This window comes from Falco peregrinus, chromosome 3 (genome assembly GCF_023634155.1).
Source record: "Falco peregrinus isolate bFalPer1 chromosome 3, bFalPer1.pri, whole genome shotgun sequence".
In the NCBI taxonomy this organism is placed as follows: domain Eukaryota; kingdom Metazoa; phylum Chordata; class Aves; order Falconiformes; family Falconidae; genus Falco; species Falco peregrinus.
In genome coordinates this window covers 118,709,233-118,730,353 of record NC_073723.1, presented here as the reverse complement: position 1 = coordinate 118,730,353, position 21,121 = coordinate 118,709,233, and the positions used below count along the sequence as shown (strand labels likewise).

At 47.2% G+C, this 21,121-nt stretch overlaps 2 protein-coding genes across 5 annotated transcripts; both read left to right on the top strand.

The window, feature by feature from the left end:
• The first annotated feature begins 708 nt into the window (after nt 1-708).
• Nucleotides 709-15,851, top strand: SFPQ (splicing factor proline and glutamine rich). Of its 4 annotated transcripts, none has more exons than XR_008746584.1 (12): nt 709-1,471; nt 1,809-1,997; nt 2,092-2,393; nt 2,508-2,603; nt 3,987-4,183; nt 4,457-4,541; nt 4,839-4,956; nt 5,176-5,224; nt 5,304-5,425; nt 14,455-14,499; nt 14,773-14,847; nt 15,770-15,851. XR_008746584.1 is itself a non-coding variant. In XM_055800113.1 (11 exons), the coding sequence occupies exons 1-10, from the start codon at nt 824-826 to the stop codon at nt 14,473-14,475; spliced, it is 1,827 nt and encodes a 608-aa protein (XP_055656088.1). In that variant the 5' UTR covers nt 709-823; the 3' UTR covers nt 14,476-14,499; nt 14,773-15,851. The 4 variants fall into 4 exon arrangements, 1 of the variants encoding a protein (XP_055656088.1); XR_008746583.1 differs by having other exon boundaries at nt 8,080-14,499; XR_008746582.1 differs by having other exon boundaries at nt 8,080-14,499; nt 14,773-15,851.
• A 3,506-nt stretch (nt 15,852-19,357) lies between these two features.
• On the top strand, nt 19,358-20,995 carry TMEM35B (transmembrane protein 35B). Its single transcript, XM_055799619.1, has 3 exons — nt 19,358-19,481; nt 20,258-20,438; nt 20,530-20,995. Exons 1-3 carry the CDS (start codon nt 19,374-19,376, stop codon nt 20,658-20,660), a joined length of 420 nt encoding a protein of 139 aa, XP_055655594.1. The 5' UTR covers nt 19,358-19,373; the 3' UTR covers nt 20,661-20,995.
• Nucleotides 20,996-21,121: the final 126 nt, after the last annotated feature.

The following is a 21,121-nucleotide window of genomic DNA, read 5'->3' as shown; positions in this document are numbered from 1 at the left end:
TCTTGGTTGGGAATTCAGTTTCGGCGCTTCCCTGTCCGGCTTTTCAAACGAAATGGAGTGAAAGTGACCTCCCACATCAGAGCTGGGTTTCCACCACCAGCTTTGAATGAATAAATAGGATTTTTTTATATCAAATTTGATTGCAAAGTAGAAGTGAAGGCTGCCGACTCTGCTAAAAGCAGCCAACTATATTTATCTAAAAATGTATTTATTTGAAAATTTTCCAGCAGAGAGCCACTGGCGGCCCCGTGCCCTCTGCGGGACAGGGGATTAACCGGAGCTCGCTGCCGTGCCGTACCGGGCCGTGCCGTGCTGTGCTGTGCTGTGCCAACGGGGCCGGGCCGGGCCGGGTGCCGCGGCCTGCGCAACGCGTGGCTGCTCCGGCCCGCCTGCCGGCCCGGCGGGCTCCCGTCCGACTGACTGCCCAGGCAGCCAATCGCAAGCCGCCATCCCGTCGTGTTTTCGCCTCCCGCCGATCAAACTGTCCAATCAGCACACCGGAGGTTAACGGATCATCCCGTGCCAACGTCGGCGGTCAAATGAGCCAATGGGCAGAGGGCAGGTTCTTTGCCAATGAGATCAAAGAGTTAGCAGAACAGAGACATGCTGTTGGTGGCTGCGCCTGTCGGTCGTCGCTGCTGAGGCCGGTGGTTGGCTAGCGGGGAGGAGGGGGTGGTTTCCGGGGGCGGGGAAACTATATTAGGGGCGGACAAAGGCGGCGGCGAGGCCGTTCAGCTCGCCGCCATTTTGAGCAGCGGGCTCTGAGGAGCAGCAGTCGCCGCTGGAGCACCTCTCCTTCTCCCTCTCTCCCTCCATCACCACCATGTCGCGGGATCGGTTCCGTAGCCGTGGCGGCGGTGGAGGCGGCTTCCACCGGCGTGGCGGCGGCGGTGGCCGCGGCGGCCCCAACCACGATTTCCGCTCTCCGCCGCCCGGCATGGGCATGGGCCAGAACCGCGGCCCCATGGGGGGCGGCCCGCAGGGCCCGGGCGGCCCGCCGGGCGGGGGCCCGAAGCCCGAGCCTCCGAAGCCGCCCGCGTCGACCTCCGCTCCTCCTTCTTCGTCGTCCTCAGCCGCCGCCACCACGGCGGGGCCCGCTGGCAGCCAGGCGGGCCCGGGAGCGCCTCCGCCGTCCGCGCTGCCCGCGGGGCAGCCGCCGCAGCAGCAGACCCCGGTGTCGGCGCCCTCGTCGGCTCCCTCCGGCCCGGGGGGGCAGCCGCAGCCCAAGCCGAGCCCCAGCCCCACCCCGGCCGGCGGCCCTAAGAAAGGACAAGGACAGTCGCCCGGCGGCGGGCCTAAGGGGCCGGGCGGCCCCCAGCAGGGGCCCGGCGGGCCGCACAAGGGCGGGCCGGGGCACCGCGGCGGGCCGGGCGGTGAGCCGCGCGGCCGCGGGCAGCAGCACCAGGGACAGCAGAGCCTCTCCTCGCAGCAGGGCTCGGCCGGCGGCGGCGGCGAGAAGCTCTCGGACGAGGTGAGTCATGGCCCCCTCCCCCTCCCCGAGCCACAAGATGGCGGCGGCTGCGGCTGGGCCCGGTGGCTGAGCGCGCCCCGGCCGCCATCTTGAGGGGAGGAGCGGCGGGCGCGGGGAGGCCGCGCCGAGGGGGGCGGTGGCGGCGGTGGCGAGGGCAGCCGGGGCTGCGGGGCACCTACACGGCGAGTGCGTGTTCCGTAGGTGCCTGGGCAGCGCCGAGTGCAGCCCGGGGAGTCTGGTCTGGCCTGGCAGCGTGGGTTTGTATGCTCCTCTGGCGGGAGGAGGCCGCGGCGGGGCGGCACGCAGTGATGGCTCGAACTGGTATGCTTCTTTGTAGGGATTTAAAGCAAACCTCTCTCTGCTGAGGCGACCCGGGGAGAAGACCTATACGCAGCGTTGCCGATTATTCGTTGGTAATTTGCCCGCTGATATAACAGACGAAGATTTTAAAAGACTGTTCGCCAAATACGGGGAGCCAGGAGAGGTTTTTATCAATAAGGGGAAAGGCTTTGGATTCATTAAATTGGTAGGCTTTTGTACTGTACGTCCGTCTGTTTAATTCTCACCAAACGGTAATTTGCAGCTTGGTTTTTTAAAACTGGGTCTTAACCTTTCCTCAGGAATCTAGAGCTCTTGCAGAAATTGCGAAGGCAGAACTGGATGATACCCCCATGAGGGGTCGACAGCTTCGTGTTCGGTTTGCTACACATGCTGCTGCTCTTTCAGTGCGTAATCTTTCGCCCTATGTGTCCAACGAGTTGCTGGAGGAAGCTTTTTCCCAGTTTGGTCCAGTAGAAAGAGCTGTTGTGATTGTAGATGATCGAGGTAGATCAACAGGAAAAGGCATTGTTGAATTTGCATCAAAGCCAGCTGCAAGAAAAGCATTTGAACGGTGTACTGAAGGAGTGTTTTTGTTGACAACGTAAGTATTTTGCAGTTCAGGGTTTTTAGTTTTAAGCTGAATAAAATCGTCAGCTTCTAGTTTTTCAGAATGGAGATTCTTAGGGAAAAGTAAAATGAGGTTTTTTTTGTTCAGCACTCCTAGGCCAGTTATTGTGGAACCATTGGAGCAACTGGATGATGAAGATGGTCTTCCAGAAAAGCTCGCTCAGAAGAATCCGATGTATCAAAAGTAGGCACTATCTTCTGGTATAAAGAGTATTTATTTAGATGATGTATGTCGTGTGGAATTATCCCAGACTCTGAAGGAGATGGAGTAATATTTCAGAAACAACCTTGGAGATTTGAGTAGTATTTTCAGATCTTGATTTTTTTGTAGTAGTTTGTTTTTAGGTAATATACTGATTTTTTAGATTATATTCACTAAACGTTACACAAGCGGTTTTCTACATTGTATCACAAAGAAACAGTAAAGCCTAAATAGCAGCCCAGTAACAGATGGTTTTTGGTGTATGTAGAAACTTCTGAAAATCAGACTTAAGCTGTTTGCTCATCCTGTTGTTGAAAGCTGTCATCTTGCCTAAAGCATATATCATGTTGATGATTCCATTGGAAACCTACACACTGATGTTTATGGTACGAAATGAGAAATAAAGTAAAATCTTGACTCGTTTCATGATTAATAAAAACTAGTTGCCTGTGGGTTTGCCTTAGGAGGCTGACCACTGGGCATAAAAGAGCAGATAAGAGAGTGTAGGAGTCTTAATAAATAGCAGGTTTAGGTTAGGACCTGTATTTAAAATCTGTTTGTTACAGAAATGTTGTATTTTCCCAGGTCACAAAAGGGAGTGCAGGGGGGAGATCCAGGCTGTCTTGTTTGTATGAGGAAGTGTTCAGAATTGCTTGCTCTGACCAAAACCTGTAAACAATTTAATAGAGGTAGTGTCTATGAAAACAGTGTAGGTTAGTATAGTGTTCCTAAAGTGTTAAAACTTGTTACATTGTTAATGTATGGAAAGCTTTAGAATTTTCCTAGTGTTGTTCTATTAATTAGTGAATCTGAGACTCCATTTTTTTCCTGTGACAAACTGTTGGCTCTCAGGCATTTTGAAAACTATTTAAGTTAAAGTGAAGATTATTACTTGCCTTTGACAGATAGTGCTTTGGGTAAGTCAGCACTGAAAAAAATCCATCTCTTCATATGCTGTTGTTTCGAGCAGCTGTACCTACTTGGTCAAAGGCCTGTCTTGTTTGAGGATTTTGCCACTGGCAGTTGCCAGCAGTGGATTTTCTAATGAAGACTTAAGAACAAGATAAACTTGCAGTAAAACTGTAAGTGGGAAGATTTACTTGGATGTGATAGTCCAGGAGTCTCCATATCTGCTGCAGTAGTCATAGAATTTATTCATATTAAATGCTGCTGGTTTAAGTGTGTGAAATGCTGTATTGCTGTCAGCATTCTGTCACAGCAAGTTTTCTGTCACATAATTGTGAGGTAGTATTTTTCAGGGCTCCTGTGATGTTCCCTGGTAATTCTGTTCTTATGCTTGTGGTCTTTTAGTGACCTTCAGTTTTCAGGTTTACCCAGTTTGAATGGGCATTTTCCTTTCTGCAGGGAAAGGGAGACTCCTCCCCGTTTTGCTCAGCCTGGCAGTTTTGAATTTGAATATTCCCAGAGGTGGAAATCTTTAGATGAAATGGAAAAACAGCAGAGAGAGCAAGTAGCAAAAAACATGAAAGATGCCAAGGACAAACTTGAAAGTGAGATGGAAGATGCTTATCACGAGCATCAGGCAAACCTCTTGCGGCAAGGTAGTTGGCTCTGAATTCTGTGTCATCTTTTTGCTTTAAATGCTGGCTTAAATGTATGGCTGTTAATTAATAAATTCATGCTTCCTATTGCTAACTTGAGAATTTAAGGCTTAAAAAAGAGCAACTGATAGTTTTTCCATTTTTGAATGAACTATTCTTAAGAATAGTGATGCGGAAGGCAGCTGGTGCAGATGAGGTTGATCTAGTTAAAATCTTGAGTTTAAATCTGACATGAGTTTGTGAAATAGCTGCTGACAAGCTTCATTTCTGTAGACCTTATGAGGCGTCAGGAAGAATTGAGACGTATGGAAGAACTCCATAATCAAGAAATGCAGAAACGCAAGGAAATTCAGCTGAGGTTGGTTTGGCTTTCATGGGATTTTTTTTCAGTGTTTATTTGTTTTTGGGTTTTTTTAAATGACTTATGTGAAAGTTTTTATTTTTCAAGAAACACCATTGCCGCTTCAGTTTGTGTATGAGAAATTGAACTGCAGTGTAAGTTTTTCCTTGAGTATTTGAGCATCATACAGTATCTTTTTTTGCCTAAGTGTAATCATTCCGTGCGTTCTAAATTGCTCATGCTGGTGATATTGATGAGCTAAGTATTGAACGTGTTACACTTCTGGGGTTTAATGGTCTGCTTTGGAATGATCAGGCAGGAGGAGGAGCGTCGCAGGCGGGAAGAGGAAATGATGATACGTCAGCGGGAGATGGAAGAACAAATGAGGAGACAGAGGGAAGAGAATTATAGTAGAATGGGTTACATGGATCCAGTAAGTGAAATCATGTTGTTTCTTGGGTACCTTACAGTGTTGAGGATTTTTTTTGGATGTGTTTTCAAGATTGATGCATTTTGCTTCCTTTAGGTTAGATAATGCAATGTCTTTGCGTAGGTGAAATGGTTGTAGTTGGCTGTACATGTGCTTTATCTCCTGAAAAGTACAGATTTCAGTAGTTGATGATCCATGTTAAAAGCTGTTTCTTCTATGCAGAGGGAGAGAGACATGAGAATGGGTGGTGCCACCACAATGAACATGGGAGGTAAAGAATTTTTAAATAATTACTTTATGTGGTTAACTTAGAAATTGTCAGAATATGATTATATATTTCTCTTTCATAGATCCTTATGCTTCTGCAGCCCAGAAATTTCCACCTCTCGGAGGTGGTGGCGGCATAGGTTATGAAGCTAATCCAGGAGTTGGCCAAGCAGCCATGAGTGGTTCTATGATGGGAAGTGACATGGTAATGTATCCTGTGGTGGCTTTAGTTTAGCACAAGGGAAATGTGGCTGGGGATTGAATTCTCTACCAGTGTTCGGATGGTTGTGTAAATTTCACTGTTAACTGCTGACTTTCTTGTCAGGTATTTAACATGAAGACTAGTGTGGCAGTATGTAGTATTAGATTAGTTCTTAACCATTATGGTAGCTTACACAGTCGGAAGTTGTTTGTAAGTGAATTCAAATGTGCTGTTAAGCATATTTGCAATTAACTCTGATTTTATTGGACTTTGGAAATTCTGCGTCACTGTTAGGCTTGGAAGGATTTTTTTGTAAATTCCAGAGAATCTGCCAAATTTCATAATTAAAATACATAATGTAGTAGACTTTCAGCAATTTGACATTCTGTATTTGTGGACAAGGGATATTTTTTTGTTCTCCTTTGCAGTGTGCAACATTGCATTTATTTTGGCCCTTCCAAGCCTAGTTAGGACTGATGCATGTTGGTATGGGTATGCTGTTAATTCAGAAATCTGCGCTCATGTCTATTTAAGCAGCAGATTAACTTTTAAGTAATCAATGGTAAACAGCATATCACTTACTCTGTATGCTGATGTTTGCTATAGAAGAGCAGAAATGCTGGTTTTTAGCTTTAGGCATGTTCCAGTGATCCTTGACTGTAGCCATTTTGTGGTTCCTATCTCAGAGGAATGATAGCCTGTTCTTGTTTTCCCGTGTTGGGCATGACTATGTAGGTAGAGTTTGCTAAAGCTACGGCATATCTCATGTTCTGAGGTATGTTTCCAAACTGTACTATTTTTGGCACACTATATGTGTGAAATGGGCTTTGAGCCTGCTTGGTGTTACCACACTGAAGCCATACGGGTGTAGATTAAAGAAATGTTCAATGGGTAGGATGGAAATCTATGTTGGCTTAGGTGGCGGTATTGGTGTGCTTTCACCCTCCTGAAAGGGTGTACACTCTGTAGCACAAGCTGAACTAAATGATTTTTGGGTGGGTTTAGGCCTCTGGCTTAACGTGGTGAGCTACCATAGTAGCTTGTCAGGTATCTTCCGTTTTTTTTGGGGAACCATATCTTCGGAATGGTAACTTTGCAGAGCATCATTGATTTCAGTAGACAGTGCCGTTGGCCTTAATGTATCTATATAATCTACTGATACTTAAGCATTTCCTAAGTTTCCCGTGAACAGTTAAGCAGTCTGTGGTGAATGCTGTGTACATTTTTCTCCTGAAAATCATGGTACAGGTGCATGCTGAACTTGTGTAATACTTGAAAACGTGCTATGGTCAAAAGGTGTGACAGTAAGATGGTTTAACTGCCTTGAGTTTCTTAGGATGGGGATCTCTGCCACACAATGCTGTCACAGTTCCTGGGCTGATAATCTTTCGAACAGAATTGGAGATAAGCTTAAGTTGCCATGAATTAGGCAGAAAGAACCTAGGTAATTTCTGAAATTCCTTTCTTGGAAGGATTGATACTGACTTTCAGAAGTCAAGAACTTGAAGTGTGAATTTTCAGTTCCAGATACTTTCAGTAACAACCAACCTACCATTGTTCAGTTACTCGGTAGTGGAAAACTTGCTTGAAATGAAAGTATAAAACTATCTTTGACTTTATAATTTGCCAGTTCTATAGACTGAATGCTGATCACACCTACTGATACAGTAACTGAATGAAGTACATGCAACTAGAGGTACTAGTAAAAGACATACCTGAAGTCTCTGCTTTATTGCAGGGTAATTTAGCTTTTACATCTTGGTGTGAAACCACTCAATGCTGTGAAGTTGTGAATTTTCCAAGAGCTTGTGGTGAAGGTGGGGTGGGGAGGGAGGTACTGACTGGATGCACACAACCCTTTGTGCATAGTTCTAACTCTAAACACCAAATAAATTGTAGTTCTTCGAACACGTTTTGCATATTATACAGCAGCAGTTCCGGAGTACATGGGATTTTAACAAATGCAAGTCTTCTGATCGAGCAGTTGCGTTGGTTAGGTAAATCACTGGTCATTAGCTTTTTTCACTTTTTTTTTTTTCTTCTTGCAATCCAGTAGTGCTCACAATCAGTTTTGGTTACTGCCTAAGGCCTCTGCAGTTTAGTCAGCAGACCGTAGTCTTAACCCCATCTTGAAAAGCACATGGTCTCTATTGCAGCACATGCCATTAACTGGTGAGTAGGCATTCTGTTTACAATGACATTTTATGAATGTCAGCTCCTACTTCAGTGAACTGAAGATACGTTCTCTGGCTAGGCTTATTTGGAAATGACAGTGATGTAATCTGAGCTTTTACTGCACTAAAGGTGAGAAGTTTGCAAGCTATTTGCATTAACTTGGTTGAAAATTGCTAGAGCTCTTTTGGAAAAGTTGTTAATTCACATCTGCACTAATGCTTACATTTCTAGCACTGCAGGGAGGATCTGTTCTTTGTAACAGATGTATGAGAATGCATCAAGTGGGAACATACCTCAAGGCATGTATTACAATAAACTAATTTTTAAATTACCCTTTTTTCCTTTCTATGTTCCCGGTACCTGTGGATCGGCTCAATGGTGATTGTATCGACGAACCTTGACTACGGAACCTTCTAAAAATATATACTTAACACACATGGACATCAACTACATATAATGAACTGTTAATTCTGTTCCAATAGCGTCCTGAACGCTTTGGGCAGGGAGGTGCGGGGCCTGTGGGTGGCCAGGGTCCTAGAGGAATGGGGCCTGGAACACCAACAGGATATGGTAGAGGGAGAGAAGAATATGAAGGCCCAAACAAAAAGCCCCGATTTTAGATGTGACCTGTAGTTTCATTCCAGTTTGTTTTTGTCTGTCTTGTTTAGACACCAACTTTTTAATTCTTGCATTTTAGTAAGAAAGCTACATTTTTATGGATGTTAGAAACTTACTGACCTAATATTTGTAAGTGGTCTGTTTGGGCGAGTACAATTTAATTATGTAATGCAGTGTTTCAAAACAAATTTAGCTGTTTTTTTGATGTATAACGTCCCTAACTTGATGGCAGTGTACCTTGTGCCACTGAATTCCCAAAGTGTACCAACTTTTTTTTACTGTGCTTCAAATAAATAGAAAACTAAATGTAGTAACTCTTCTTGCCATCCGTGGTTAAACATGAGGCTAAATACCACACCTTCCGCAGTAAACCAAGAGCCTTGAGTGGAGGTCAAACTTAGACCAGGGTGTGGAACTGTAGTGAAGAGTGAAATCTCTTCCCGTAATGCCTCTAGCTTAAGATTGGGTTAAATAGTAGCCTAACTTTCCAGCAGGTGCAGATTTTTTTTGAGCATTAATTGTGCTGCAGTGAGGAAGCAAACGGAAATCTTGCAAGTGCTGCAAGATACATTAATTAAAGCTACACTGCAAGCAGTGCAGTATGTAATGAATTTCGTAATTTAGCTATGGATGACGGGTGGTGGGATGGTAGCACTTAACCACCTTGGCAGTTACTGCTTGGAATCTTTTAAAGACTTTAAGCAGAAGACTAGCAATGGTTATTTTAAAAGAAATTCATAGAATGACTTGTATTGGCTGACTTCTAACTAAAGGATTGTTAATGTGATATTTATATGCTCTTAAGCTGTCTGAGATTACAGGATCTGGCCTTGCTCCGTATTGTATACTTGCCTGAAATTGCTTGGCAAAAAGACCAGAAGTGTACTTGAGTGATTACGGTTAACTTGCTTATGTCCTCATGCTAACTGAGTGGACTAATTTGCATAGTTCAGAATACAATCATTTGTATTATGGGGACTGCAGGAACTATTCTGAAATCATGTAGCTGGTGGGCAAATCCTAAAAACCTGTATGTAAAATACAGAAATTAGCTTGCTTGCATGATGGTTATCGCTCTTTTATTATTGATGTTTGGAGATAATGCATCAAAAGTAGTATCTGAATCTGGAGTTTAATAGCTAATACTACGCAGTACAAATAAACTCCCTTTAAGGTTCTTTTGTAGAAGATTGATGAATTCGTTAGCTTGCTGTTCATATTTTATTAAGCCCCAGAAGAATTTCAAAGCATTCTGGACTCATTGATAAGGTGGTTGCTTTGCTTATTATTACATTGTATCAGGTAAGCTGGGAACCTGACTTCCCAGTGTAAAATACCTTGGTGTTAATGCAGGATACATCAACCTGCTTGGCACAAAGTAGGTAAACTTAGTTTGGCTGTACCTTCACACGATTCCCCAACTACTGGGTATTCTGTGAGTAGCTTTAATCTTCCAAAGATCTTTCTATTCCTTGTGCTACGCATTGGCTAATTCTAAATTCTGTGCTAAATTTTCTCTGCGGTTAAAACTTCAGTGTCAGATTGCAGTGTTTTTCAGAGTGCAGATGATCCCTCTTGAAGTACTCACTGTAAGTGCTGTTACTCCTTAAATGAAAAAATAGCATGTTGTGAAATGTTGATACCAGGTAACACTGACTTGGAATATTAAGCGCACTAAATAGCGACTCAGCTTGTTTGGTGAACGCTTCTTATTTTCCCAGAAAAGTTTGAGGGTTGAGAACATGCTACAAGAATGAATTCAGGAAATTCAGAATTGGCAGTTCCTAAACTGCAGACCAAGTATTTGGGAGTACTTGTATTGGATACTTTAGTTTAAAAATCAGCAGTACCGATGCAATTTGCTTTATTGAAGTAGTATTAAATAATGCCTGTGTTTTCCTGAAGAGGGTGTTCATGGGACACCCGCAAAAGGTGAAGGTGTCTGAGATGGGGAATTCTGAACGTAAACATTAAATTAATTTTTTCAGTTTATTTTTCAGATTACATGTCATTCTTTATTAAAGAGATGCTGGTGCATATCCTAAAGTATGTTCTTTTGTAGTTCTGTAACTTGGAAGAGTGAAGGATGCTGATGTCCTTGTACCTTACAGAGGTTGTCTTTTGGTACCCCTGTTTTGTACGTAAGCTACCATTGCTAGGTATTAAAAATAGCTGAGTTGCAAAACCATGACTAGTAAGTATATTGAAAGATTTGGCAGTTTTCAAAACATCTGAAAGTTTGGTTAAATGTGGCTTTGTTGTAGCTGCATAAGCAGAGTTTCTAAAACAAGTTCTGCTTTGAGTTGCATGTATTAAACAGGCATACAATTAACTAGCCAACTTCTTTTCAAGACCTTTTAAAGGTGGTGTCTTAAAAGCTGGCAAACATGTCAACTTTAAAATGTGATAAAGTTGCTAACGTGGGAGGCGAGAAAGTTATGTTCCTTTGATCTGTTCCTATGAGGTTTTGGACTTTTTTCATAAAATCAGATTTATATGATTGAATCTTTAAAACCATTTGGAAAAAGTGCTTCCGTTGGGCAGACCTGTTTTTGGATGGTCTGGATCACATAACACATTTTTGTACTGGACTTAGAGGACATTGGCTGTTGCAATTTAGCTTGCTTTATCGAAATTGAGCCCATTTTGACACTGAGATCTCTAAAAACTGCAGCATGTAGAAACTGGTATCGCTATACATATATCTTCACACTTTCTCAGAAACGAATACAGAATAATCTTATCTTCTGGTGTAGACACATTACACTAATCATTTATACAGCTGATGAGAAACTGAAACTGCTTTTGAGATTTTGTGGCATTTTTGTGGTAGAAAAATTCTTGGCTTCTCCTTGGCAACCATTTACTGTGGCAGCAAGTTTTTGCTGGAGTTTGAGACTGCAATTTACACTTAAAACTAGTGGCCTGCTACATAACTGCACTTAGCCAGCATTTCTGCAGTTCATAACTGTGAGGAACGTAGTACCACAAATGGCAATGGACATTAGGACCCGGATGTAGTATTCCTGCTTGCTCCAAGATTCTCATTGCCGACTGCATACAGGTAGGTAACAAGCAATATAATATAACTTGGTGACTTTCTATGTAATCTTATACTGTGGGTATTCTGACATCACACTTCTGACTGTGGAATTACAGTGCAGCACTCCTCATACCTGTATGTTAAGCTTGCATCAAAGCTGCGTGGTTTTCGGTTTTAAGCTTTGTCTTGTTCAGAGTTAATAAGCAACTTACTGTGATTCTTAGATAAGTATTTTCAGACCCGATTCCTTTGTACATACGACTCGGCTTGTGTGGATTTTTCTTAGTTCCGATGTAATGAAGATATTCTTAGATGAGCTCTGTGGGGAAGAGGGAGCGTGATCTTAACCTCACTTAACTAGTCACCTAGGTGCTGTCAGTGCCTAGAAAAGGACTGTTTAAACTTCCTGTAGTGACAAAATGGCCCATCTGCAGCGCATCCCTTCGTAGAGTCTTGGCTCAGCAGGAAATGCGTTAGTAACCACTGCTCTAGCCTTGTGTGCACTATGCGATAGTCACTTTAAACTTGCTAATGCAGTCAGCTTTGAGGCGGATTTGGAATATTTTTGAGGACATACAAATGAGTGCTTGAATGAATATCCTCGTGAGTAGTTTCATAGAGCTTACTGGACATTTCAGTTGTCTTTATTTTAATCTTTGATTGACAAGCATAATATACATTCCTCTGCCTTTAATTGACAGTGATGAGATTCTGTATTTCTGCCTCGTAGAGTCATCCTGGTAGCGTAATGCTCAATTTCATTTTTCATCAGTCTTGGGGCTGTAATTCTAAACTCTTCATTACTAGAAGTACTGAATGTAGTGTTTCAGGATTAATATGCTTACGCTTCCAGACACCCAGACATGCTGATCTCCAGCTCTTTTGCATTAGCTCTTGAACCTGAATTTCAAGGTCCCTTGTTTCAGCACATGATCTAGCTCTTTGTCTGATGCTCAGTTTATTTCAGAGGTGTTGTAATGTGTTTTCCCGCTTGTTCTGCAAAGTTCTGCTTTGCATACTTGTTTCTGGTATTATTGTCACATTTGAACCTTCTGCGTTATCTTCCAGGCAAGACTTTTGCTGGTGAACAGGGGATCTGGACAGCCTTGCCCTCTGCTGTAGCTATCTTTTCATGTTCCATTGAAAGCTTGAAGTAGCAGCTGCACCTTAAGATCATAACAGGTCTTTGGTTACACCGCAGTGAGTGTAGCCGAATTCTAGCTAGTCAAGCAGTGACACCACCTGTCACAAAGTCAGTTTGGCTTTTTGTGATGGCTTACTCTTACCTGTGGCTAGAATTCAGTTGCAAAAATGATGGCAGTATGCGTACTGTCATGTAGCAAAACTGAATTATTAATCTTTAAACCAGTGCTCAGATCGGACCAGTTTTTCCAGTGTGCTCTGGATACTTGACTTGACCTGCAGGAATGTCGTGGAGGGGTTATTGGCACATCTGCCTTGTTCTACGTACTTGAACTAGCAGGTTTTTGACGCTATTGGAGCAAGCAATATGTGACTGAACCATGGGTCTCATACCAGCTCTGACTGTCTGCAGTAATGAAACTTGGTGTGGTAGCTAACTTAAAAGCAAATAGTCATGTCTGCTCTAAATCAGTCTGTAACGAGTGGGTACAAGAAATGACATTACAGTGCTCGCATTGTGTTTCATCTTGGTTTTATCTGTGTGTGAAATACACTTTTTCTCAAAAGCTTACCTGAAGCTCAGAAGTGTGGTGTCAGAATACATATGCGTACCTGCTAGGCCCTCAGATCCAGATACTGGTGCTGTCAGGAGAGAGCACAGCATAGTGTGTATGGGGGCTTTACTGTAACATTAAGCATACAAAGTGTTGATTTGCTTGCAGTTTTCCCCATAGCTAAACACTGAGGCCTGTGAGTAGTTTTAGGACTCGAGCAGTAATGGGGTTGCATGTCTCTGTTAATCATTGCCAGCTGCAGTGACACGATCAGGAAGGCCAGCGTTTTGTTCCATTATGTTCAATGAGGCTAAGCATGTTGGCAAGGATGCATAAAAAGTATGCTGCTCTGGGTAATTACTTGGCTTCTTCCATTACTAGCAAGTTTGGAATCTGCTAATTAGCTTCAGATTTTTTTTTTTCTCTCCATACAAGCTAGTGGGGCTGTTAAATAGCTGCTTACTGGAAAAGGAAAAAAAAGGGAGGATTGGCCTTCTCCCACCTCTGTCATTGCTGCTAGATAATGATTGACACGTTAGGACTTGGCTGTGCAATCCCGCAGTGGTCTGTGAATACCCCATCTCTATAAATGTTGCTTCTGAACACCAGTACTGAAGAGCTAACTGGGGAGGGTTGGGAGGAGTGTGGCTATAAGTGAATCTGGAGTGTTAAAAGGATGCACAAAGATATAGTATCCCTTATGCATGGTGTTTGTTGCTATGGCATAGAAAACAAAACGTGCATACTACACTTCTGCTCCTGAGGGCCATGATAAAACCCAGGTGGTGGGTTTGAGACTAAACTTGAACTTCTCCCTGCCTGGTCAGATCACATTGTGACCATGATGTGATTTGCCTCCCAACTTGAGGTGTGCCCAGAGCCTGGTACTACATCCCTAGCTGCTGACCATTGCAGTTTGCCCTCAACTTAGCTACAGTAGAGGGGTGGGTCTTCAGAAGGGAAGAATCTGTTGCCGAGAGTAAAGGCAGTAGACTGATATTGCTAACCTCTAGTGTCTTCCTTTGGCTTTTGAAGCACTTGTAGGGCTATTACTGAACCTGAGGGCTGCTAGGAGTCCAGGGCCATTGCACTCCTTCATGAAGGAGAGGAAAGAGGGCATTACTACAGGAGACAAGCTAGGGTAAAAGAGTTGGAAGTAGCTTGACAAAATTGTTAATGCCTTCACATAAGGGATAGTATACCTCTGGCTGCAATCAAACTTCATTGTACTCAGACTGGTGATTTTACGGTTTGTGCTCAGACAAGGCGCAGTTCTTCAGTCAACTACCTGCATATTCCTTCATGTCGTTACAAGTGTTTAGGCTAGCCTATTTCTGCCCCTTATTCTTCCACTTAATATTTTGGAATAATTTGTAAATTCCCCCCCTCATAACTAATCAGTCCATGTATCGTATCTTAAAACCTTATTTTTAAGTTAGTTTTGAAATGGTCAGAATTTTCTGTGTATTACTATAATAACTTCAGTTGTTATCCTTTAGGTGAAGATGAAAGCTGAGTGAAACCGGAGTGCTCATCCATGGGAAGTAAGCATAACTTCTTGTTCTGAGCGGGTGAAATAATAAAGGCTTCTGGACGCTTGATGTTCAGTCACTGAATATCGAGAAATCGGTACAAGGGAATACGTTAAATGCATAGGGTAGAACTTAGTACCTGCTGTCAAGCTGTGGGGTTGAGCACCCAGACTCCCATCTGGGCTTGATATCTTGACAGCAGTGGTTAAAAATACCTTTCTAGACATGGGTTTGTACAGAAGATTTCAAAATCACTGTGGGTGTAACTTCTGAATGTTTTCCTAGTTCAGGAGCCGAGCATGAGCACATCCAGCATGATGCCCAGTGATATGTGGAGGGACCAAGATAACAAGTGAACAAGTAAGTAAGCAGTGTCCTTACACTACCCTGGGAGCTCGGTAGCCCATCACCCTGTGATCTATTATGTAGTTCCTGCCTGAAACTAGCCCTTGATTAATCTCAGTTTTATATAAAACTCTTCTGACTTTCTTTTGTAGAGCGAAGATCTAACCATTGTTTGAGGCTTTTCAGCCCTGCAGCATGAAATACAAACTCTGTCCTCTGAATCCTATAGGTGGTCAAACAAGAAATAACCGTTTCTCCTTTCAGGCTCCAGTGAATGGAGTGGGTGATTGTCAGCAAGGAAAAAGGGGCACAATAGAGTAACTGCTTCTCAAATGTTAATCCAACTAAAAGATGTTAAAAAGCTACTTTCCTGAAGTATTGCAGTGAACGGTGAATGTTCACAATAACTTGGAATACAGATTAGCACATACAGAGCATAAGCAGATAACGATTTAGGGAAATGAATTCCAGCTCTGCCAAGTTAAGTTTATGATGTTTTCCCTCTTAATTTACCAATAAAACTACAAGGGGGAACTTCAGATATTAAAATCTTGTGTGAGAAGCAACATGCAAAGTGCCTAAACTCACTCATGGGTAAGTAACAGCTTAGATATGCCACAACTGAACCTGTAAGATGTGAAGCCAGTGCGATTCGATTGGTGAGTTCCTATTGAATCGTGTGTGATTTGTCACTGCTGCTCTTGTTTCTAGGGTAGTAAAACACAAAGCTGTTTCAGAACTTTGAAATTTATGAAGCAGACAAAAATGTGAATGCTGCTCATTTAATCTGAAGGCTGACATGAGAACTTGGGATCCTAGAGAGCATTTGACAGGCACATGGCCTGTTCTGACGCACTGATTCCTGTTTCACGTCATTATGTGTGATCTCTCTGGGCATTTTTAATGGTCTTGCTAACTCTGTGCTTTGCACTTGCAGAAGAAGATGAAGTCCGAATGCAGTGAAGAGGAGCCAGGAACATAAAATTTAAAAAAAATAAACTACTTGTTTTTTTCTATAAGTGATGGCTGTTTTATTCCAGAGGGTATTCAGTGAGTGAGCAGTCTGTTCAGCAGCATGCGATAGGGATGAATTTGAGAAACTGCCACAGAATGGGGCTGTGGAAGGGGTTGCGGAATGTGGTCAGAGCACTGGAGCAAGAAGGGATTGGGTCCTGACAAGCACAGAAAAGAGAAACACTTGTGACCAATAACAAATTGACAAATGCATAATACAGGGTTTTTTTCTGCTGGGATTGTGCCAGGGAATTCCTCTTGTAGTTCAAATGCTGCAGTTTTTCAGGCTAGCTGGATTCCTGACCAGTGTGCAGCCACAGGTGCTTTTGCTAAAAGACTTTAAGTCTTTTTTTTTAAAGTAAGTTCTGCTTGTACTTGAGGCACTTCAGTATTTCTAGAATTTTCACCCGTTCTTTTCCCCCATCTCAAGTCCTGTGCAACTGCTGTATTTTTAGATCATAGAATTCTGAATGCTTACATGTGCTTCCTTGGTTTGTGATAGTTTTCTTGGTGATGGCTGTGGTAATTGAGCCTGAGATCCCAAAGTCTGAGTTCTTTGGAAGCCAGAAAAGTGCTGGTTTTAGCTCTTGAAGCACAATTCCTGTGGTTCATATTGCTTCATTTGAATCTTTACACAGCTGTGTTGTGCACATACCTAGTTCATGCTGTCAATTATTAAATATAATCCTTTGTCTGACTATCAAGTAGTTTAACATGTTGAAATACACCAGCAGTAGGCTTTATTCATACAGCTGCATTGTAACAAGGTCTTCCCCCCACAGTGGCCTGAAGTCATGAACGTTTGGCTGGGAACTGCCTTGCCAGACCAGAAAGATCAAAATAAACTGGGTTTAATGTGGGAAAGCCGTATGAAATCCTTGAGACATGTGGGTCTCCTCCAGTGGTGCAGCATTAGTGCCTGGCTGGAACACCACTCACCTGGGCTTGAAATCGCAGCCAGGAATATGTTGTGCTTTGTCTTAAATGCTGTTTGTTTACTTCCCTGGCAGAAAGTTTCATTAACAGTAATGTTGGTCAGAACTGCTGTAGCTGTGTTTCTGGTGTTGACTCTTGTAATTATATAGCAGTAAGCGTAGGGGAGAGGGAAGGGACCCCAGCAGCAGCGGGGGTGCTTCGCAGCTGCCAAGCAGGCTTAGAGTAGAGAAGGTTGGTGCTGGATTAAAAGCTTCTGACTGCTGCTTTTCACTTCTTCATGCAATCAAGCGATTGGGTACAGGATAAGCCAAAGTATTTCACTCTTTGATTTGACTTCTTTATGGTATTGTCTAGATTCTGAAAAGGCTTCAGCGAGAAGGTGTTTTGTGGTTCATCAATAGCTGCACTGCAAGGAGCTGGGTTTTTAGTGTCTTTGTCTCCACAGCTACTGCAGGCTTACATAGCCCTTTTTTTTTTTTTTTTTCTCAAATTCTGTTATTTTCCAGTAGCTTGTCCTAATTTCTTTTCCACTGTTGCAGCATTGAATGCTGGAAGCACATTCAGGCCACAAGTTTCACATAGGAAGCAGCCAATGTGCTGAATTGCGCCTCCTACAACTCCCTGTACAGCGTTCCATATGGAGAATAGGATGTGTTTTGGAAAACTATTTTTGTTTGGCCATGCTCATCACCTGGAAGATGACTACTAGCGAGAGGTTTTCCTCTGGTGGTGGGTGATGTCTCCTGGCTGGTGAAGCTGATCACCTGGTTCTACCAAATGTTTTATTACTCTCAGTAGCTCCTGTAACTAAAAAAATACCAGGTGGAGGGTAGGTGCATGGTACCATGTGGACGGTGTTGGTCTCCCGGCCAGACAAGAGCGTTTATCTGCCAACGTGTCTTGCTGTGAGGGGCTCTGAGCCGAGGTGCTGTGCTGGGGCTTGGGCATGGTGTGGGTGGCATGACCCCTGCCCTGTCAGCAGTGCTGGGGCAGCCCTGGGAAACGCAAACACGGTGAAATGGTTTTGCAGTGTTTGCACAAAACCAACCTCTGTCTGGGCCCTGAGCGCGCTCCGCTCTGCAGCGGGGATGAAACCCTGCTACCAGAGACGGGAGCTTGGAGGAAGGTGGCTGCTGCGGGCGGGTGTCTCCCTGACTTGCTTAAACACCAAGCCTGCTTCTGGGGAGCACTGAAGCCATGGGTGGGAGGGTGCTGAGCTGCTGCAATCCTTTGCTCAGGGTTTGGTTGGGATTTTCCTTCCCCCTGCACCGCGCTGCTTTCTAAAAGAAGAGCTGGAGCATCCCTGGCCTGTTGCTGTTTATCACTCCCTGGCATTCAAGCCGGAGCAGGGAGAAGCCACAAATGATCCTGAGCAGCTCCTCGGCTGCCCTCACTGCGGCTGTCCCAGCAGAGCCGGGGAGCGATGGCTGCCAGGAGTAAAAATAGCAGCCCTGCAAGGCCAGGCAGCCCTGCGAGGCGGCTGCCCTGGGTCAGCGCTGCTGCGTGCTGCCGCTGCTTCCTGGTGCCTGGGAAACCGTTCCTGCTCTTCATGATTTATTGGTATTAAAAAAAATATTTCCACTTGAATTACAGTAATGTCAGTGTCCCTGTGGCTCCCTTAGCCCCTGGCTCGTGCCAATCTAGGGCTGTCTTCCCTGAGAGCCTGGGCACACGCTGCATGGCGAGCAGTGCTGGCAGTGACGCAGGCCTGGGCGGTGCGGGGAGGGCAGCAGCTGCGGCCTTCTGCCTGGCAGCAATGCCCGGCCTGCCTGCCTGGCTACCCTGGCTCAGCTGCGTGGCTAACCAGTCTGCCACCTGGCTACCCAGCCTGCTGCGTGGCTAACCAATCTGCCACCTGGCTACCCCGGCTCAGCTGCGTGGCTAACCAGTCTGCCACCTGGCTACCCAGCCTGCTGTGTGGCTAACCAATCTGCCACCTGGCTACCCCGGCTCAGCTGCGTGGCTAACCAGTCTGCCACCTGGCTACCCAGCCTGCTGCGTGGCTAACCAATCTGCCACCTGGCTACCCCGGCTCAGCTGCGTGGCTAACCAGTCTGCCACCTGGCTACCCAGCCTGCTGCGTGGCTAACCAATCTGCCACCTGGCTACCCCGGCTCAGCTGCGTGGCTAACCAGTCTGCCACCTGGCTACCCAGCCTGCTGCGTGGCTAACCAATCTACTGCCTGGCTAACAGCCCGGCTGCCCTGCTATGCTGCCTGGCTACCCAGCCTGCTGTGTGGCTAACCCCAGCCACCGGCAACCTGCCTGTGCCGCTGCCTGCACCAGGTCCCTTTGCGGGTGCTGGCCCAGGGCCCGCTGTGCCCGCACAGTCCCAATGTGGGTCTGGGGGTTTTATCCCACCACCACCCCCCCCCCCAGCCCTATTTATTTGCTGTCACCCAGCCCAGGTTCGGTGGGAGGGTGGTGCTGGCCGGGGGGATGTGGGCCTCACAGCCCGGGGGGGGGGTCCGTGCCCCGCGGGGGGGGGGTCCGTGCCCCGCGGGGGGGGGTCCGTGCCCCGCGGGGGGGGTCCGTGCCCGGGCCGGAGCCGAGCCCCGTGGCCCCGCCCGCCGCCCCCGCCCGTGCCCGCCATGGCGGCGGCGTTCCGAGCGCTGCGCGTCCTGCTGGGGCTGTTCTTCCTGCTGGCGGGCGCCGGGAAGCTCTCGGCCCTGCTCTCGGCCGACCTGCACCGCTACATGGTGGGTCCGGGGGGGGGGCTGCGCTGCGCCGGGGGGGGCTGCGCGGGGCTGCGCTGCGCGGGGAGCTGCGCGGTGTCGGGGGGCTTCGCTGCGCAGGGGGCTGCGCGGTGCCGCGGGGCTGAGCTGCGCCGGGGGGGGGGGGGGCTGCGCGATGGGGGGGGGGGCTGCGCGGTGCCGGGGGGGCTGCGCGGTGTGTGGGGGCTGCGCGGTGCCGGGGGGCTGAGCTGCGCCGGGGGGCCGCGCGGTGCGGGGGGCCTGAGCTGCACCGGGGGGCGCTGCGCGGTGCCGGCAGGCTGAGCTGGGGGGAGCACGCAGGGTGGGGTGCTGGGCCACAGCGCTGAGCCCCTGGGGGGGGAATGGGCAGGCTGGGGTGCAGGAACGATCCCCTGGGGTGCAGGGCTGAGCCCCCTGGGGGGAATAAGCAGGTCGGCGTGCTGGAATGATCCCCTGGGGGTATGGGGCTGAGCCCCCTGGGGGGAGTGAGCAGGTTGAGGTGCTGGGGTACAGGGCTGAGCCCCCTGGATGGGAATGAGCGGGCTGGGGCGTGGGGCTGAACCCCTGGGGGTTCAAGGCTGAGCCCCTTGGCAGGGGTAATGAGCAGGTCGGGGTGCGGGGCTGCTGGGCTGAGCCCCCCTGGGGGCAATGAGCAGGCTGGGGTGCTGGTGTGCAGGATTGAACCCCTTGGGGCACAGGGCTGAGCACAGCAGACCCTGCCGGAGGGGCTGTGCCCCCCACCCCAGGCTCAGGGCTGCTCTGTCCCCTCCTGCCCTCCGCAGCAGTCGCAGTTCGTGCGGTACGCCGAGGTGTTCCCCCTGAAGGAGCTGGGGCTCACGCCGGAGCCGGGCTGGTACCTGGAGGTGGTGGGCTGGGTGGAGGCGGTGGCCGGGCTGCTGCTGGCGTTCGGGCCCCAGCTCCTGCAGGAGATCAGCAACTTCATCCTCAGCGTCATCATGATCGGTGAGAGCGAGCGGGAGCCCGTCACCCCGTGTGGGGTCCCAGGGGACCCTCGGGCAGGGACCCCTATTCCCCCGTTGTGCTCCTCGCCCAGGTGCCATCTACACACTGCTGGTGCTGCGGGAGCCCCTGGCCATGTGTGCCCCCGCCACCCTCTGCCTCGGTCTCCTCCTGCTGCTCAACATCCGCGGGCACGCGGCCCCCGCCAAGCCCAAGTTCGAGTGACCGGTGCTGGGAAGGACGGATGGCTCGGCTGGTGGGAGGTGATGCCTTTATGATATTTTGGGGGACAGCATCGCGTCCTGGGAGGTAACTTGCTGCTCAGGCGGTGTGTCCCCTCCTGCCACCGCTGGGGACCTTGGTGTCGGTTGTCCCTGTGCTGCAGGACCTGGGGCTGGTGCGGTGGGACGGTGGCCGTGGCACCACCGCCGCTCCAGGAGCTCCATTGCTGAACTCGCACAAGGTGTCCAGCTCTTCCCGGCGTTTGGCCATGTCGAGCTGGGGCTGGCTCTGCTCTCCTGGAGGCTCTCATTTTTTGGAATAAAGCTTCTTGTTTTTCATTTTGCCTCCCCTGTTGATTTCTGCCTCCCGCCACGCTGAGGGGATGTCCTGGGCCCCCTGGAGCAGTGCCCAGGGTCAAGGGCTGGGGACAGGCAGGAGCTGGTGGCAGCTGACACTGAGACAGA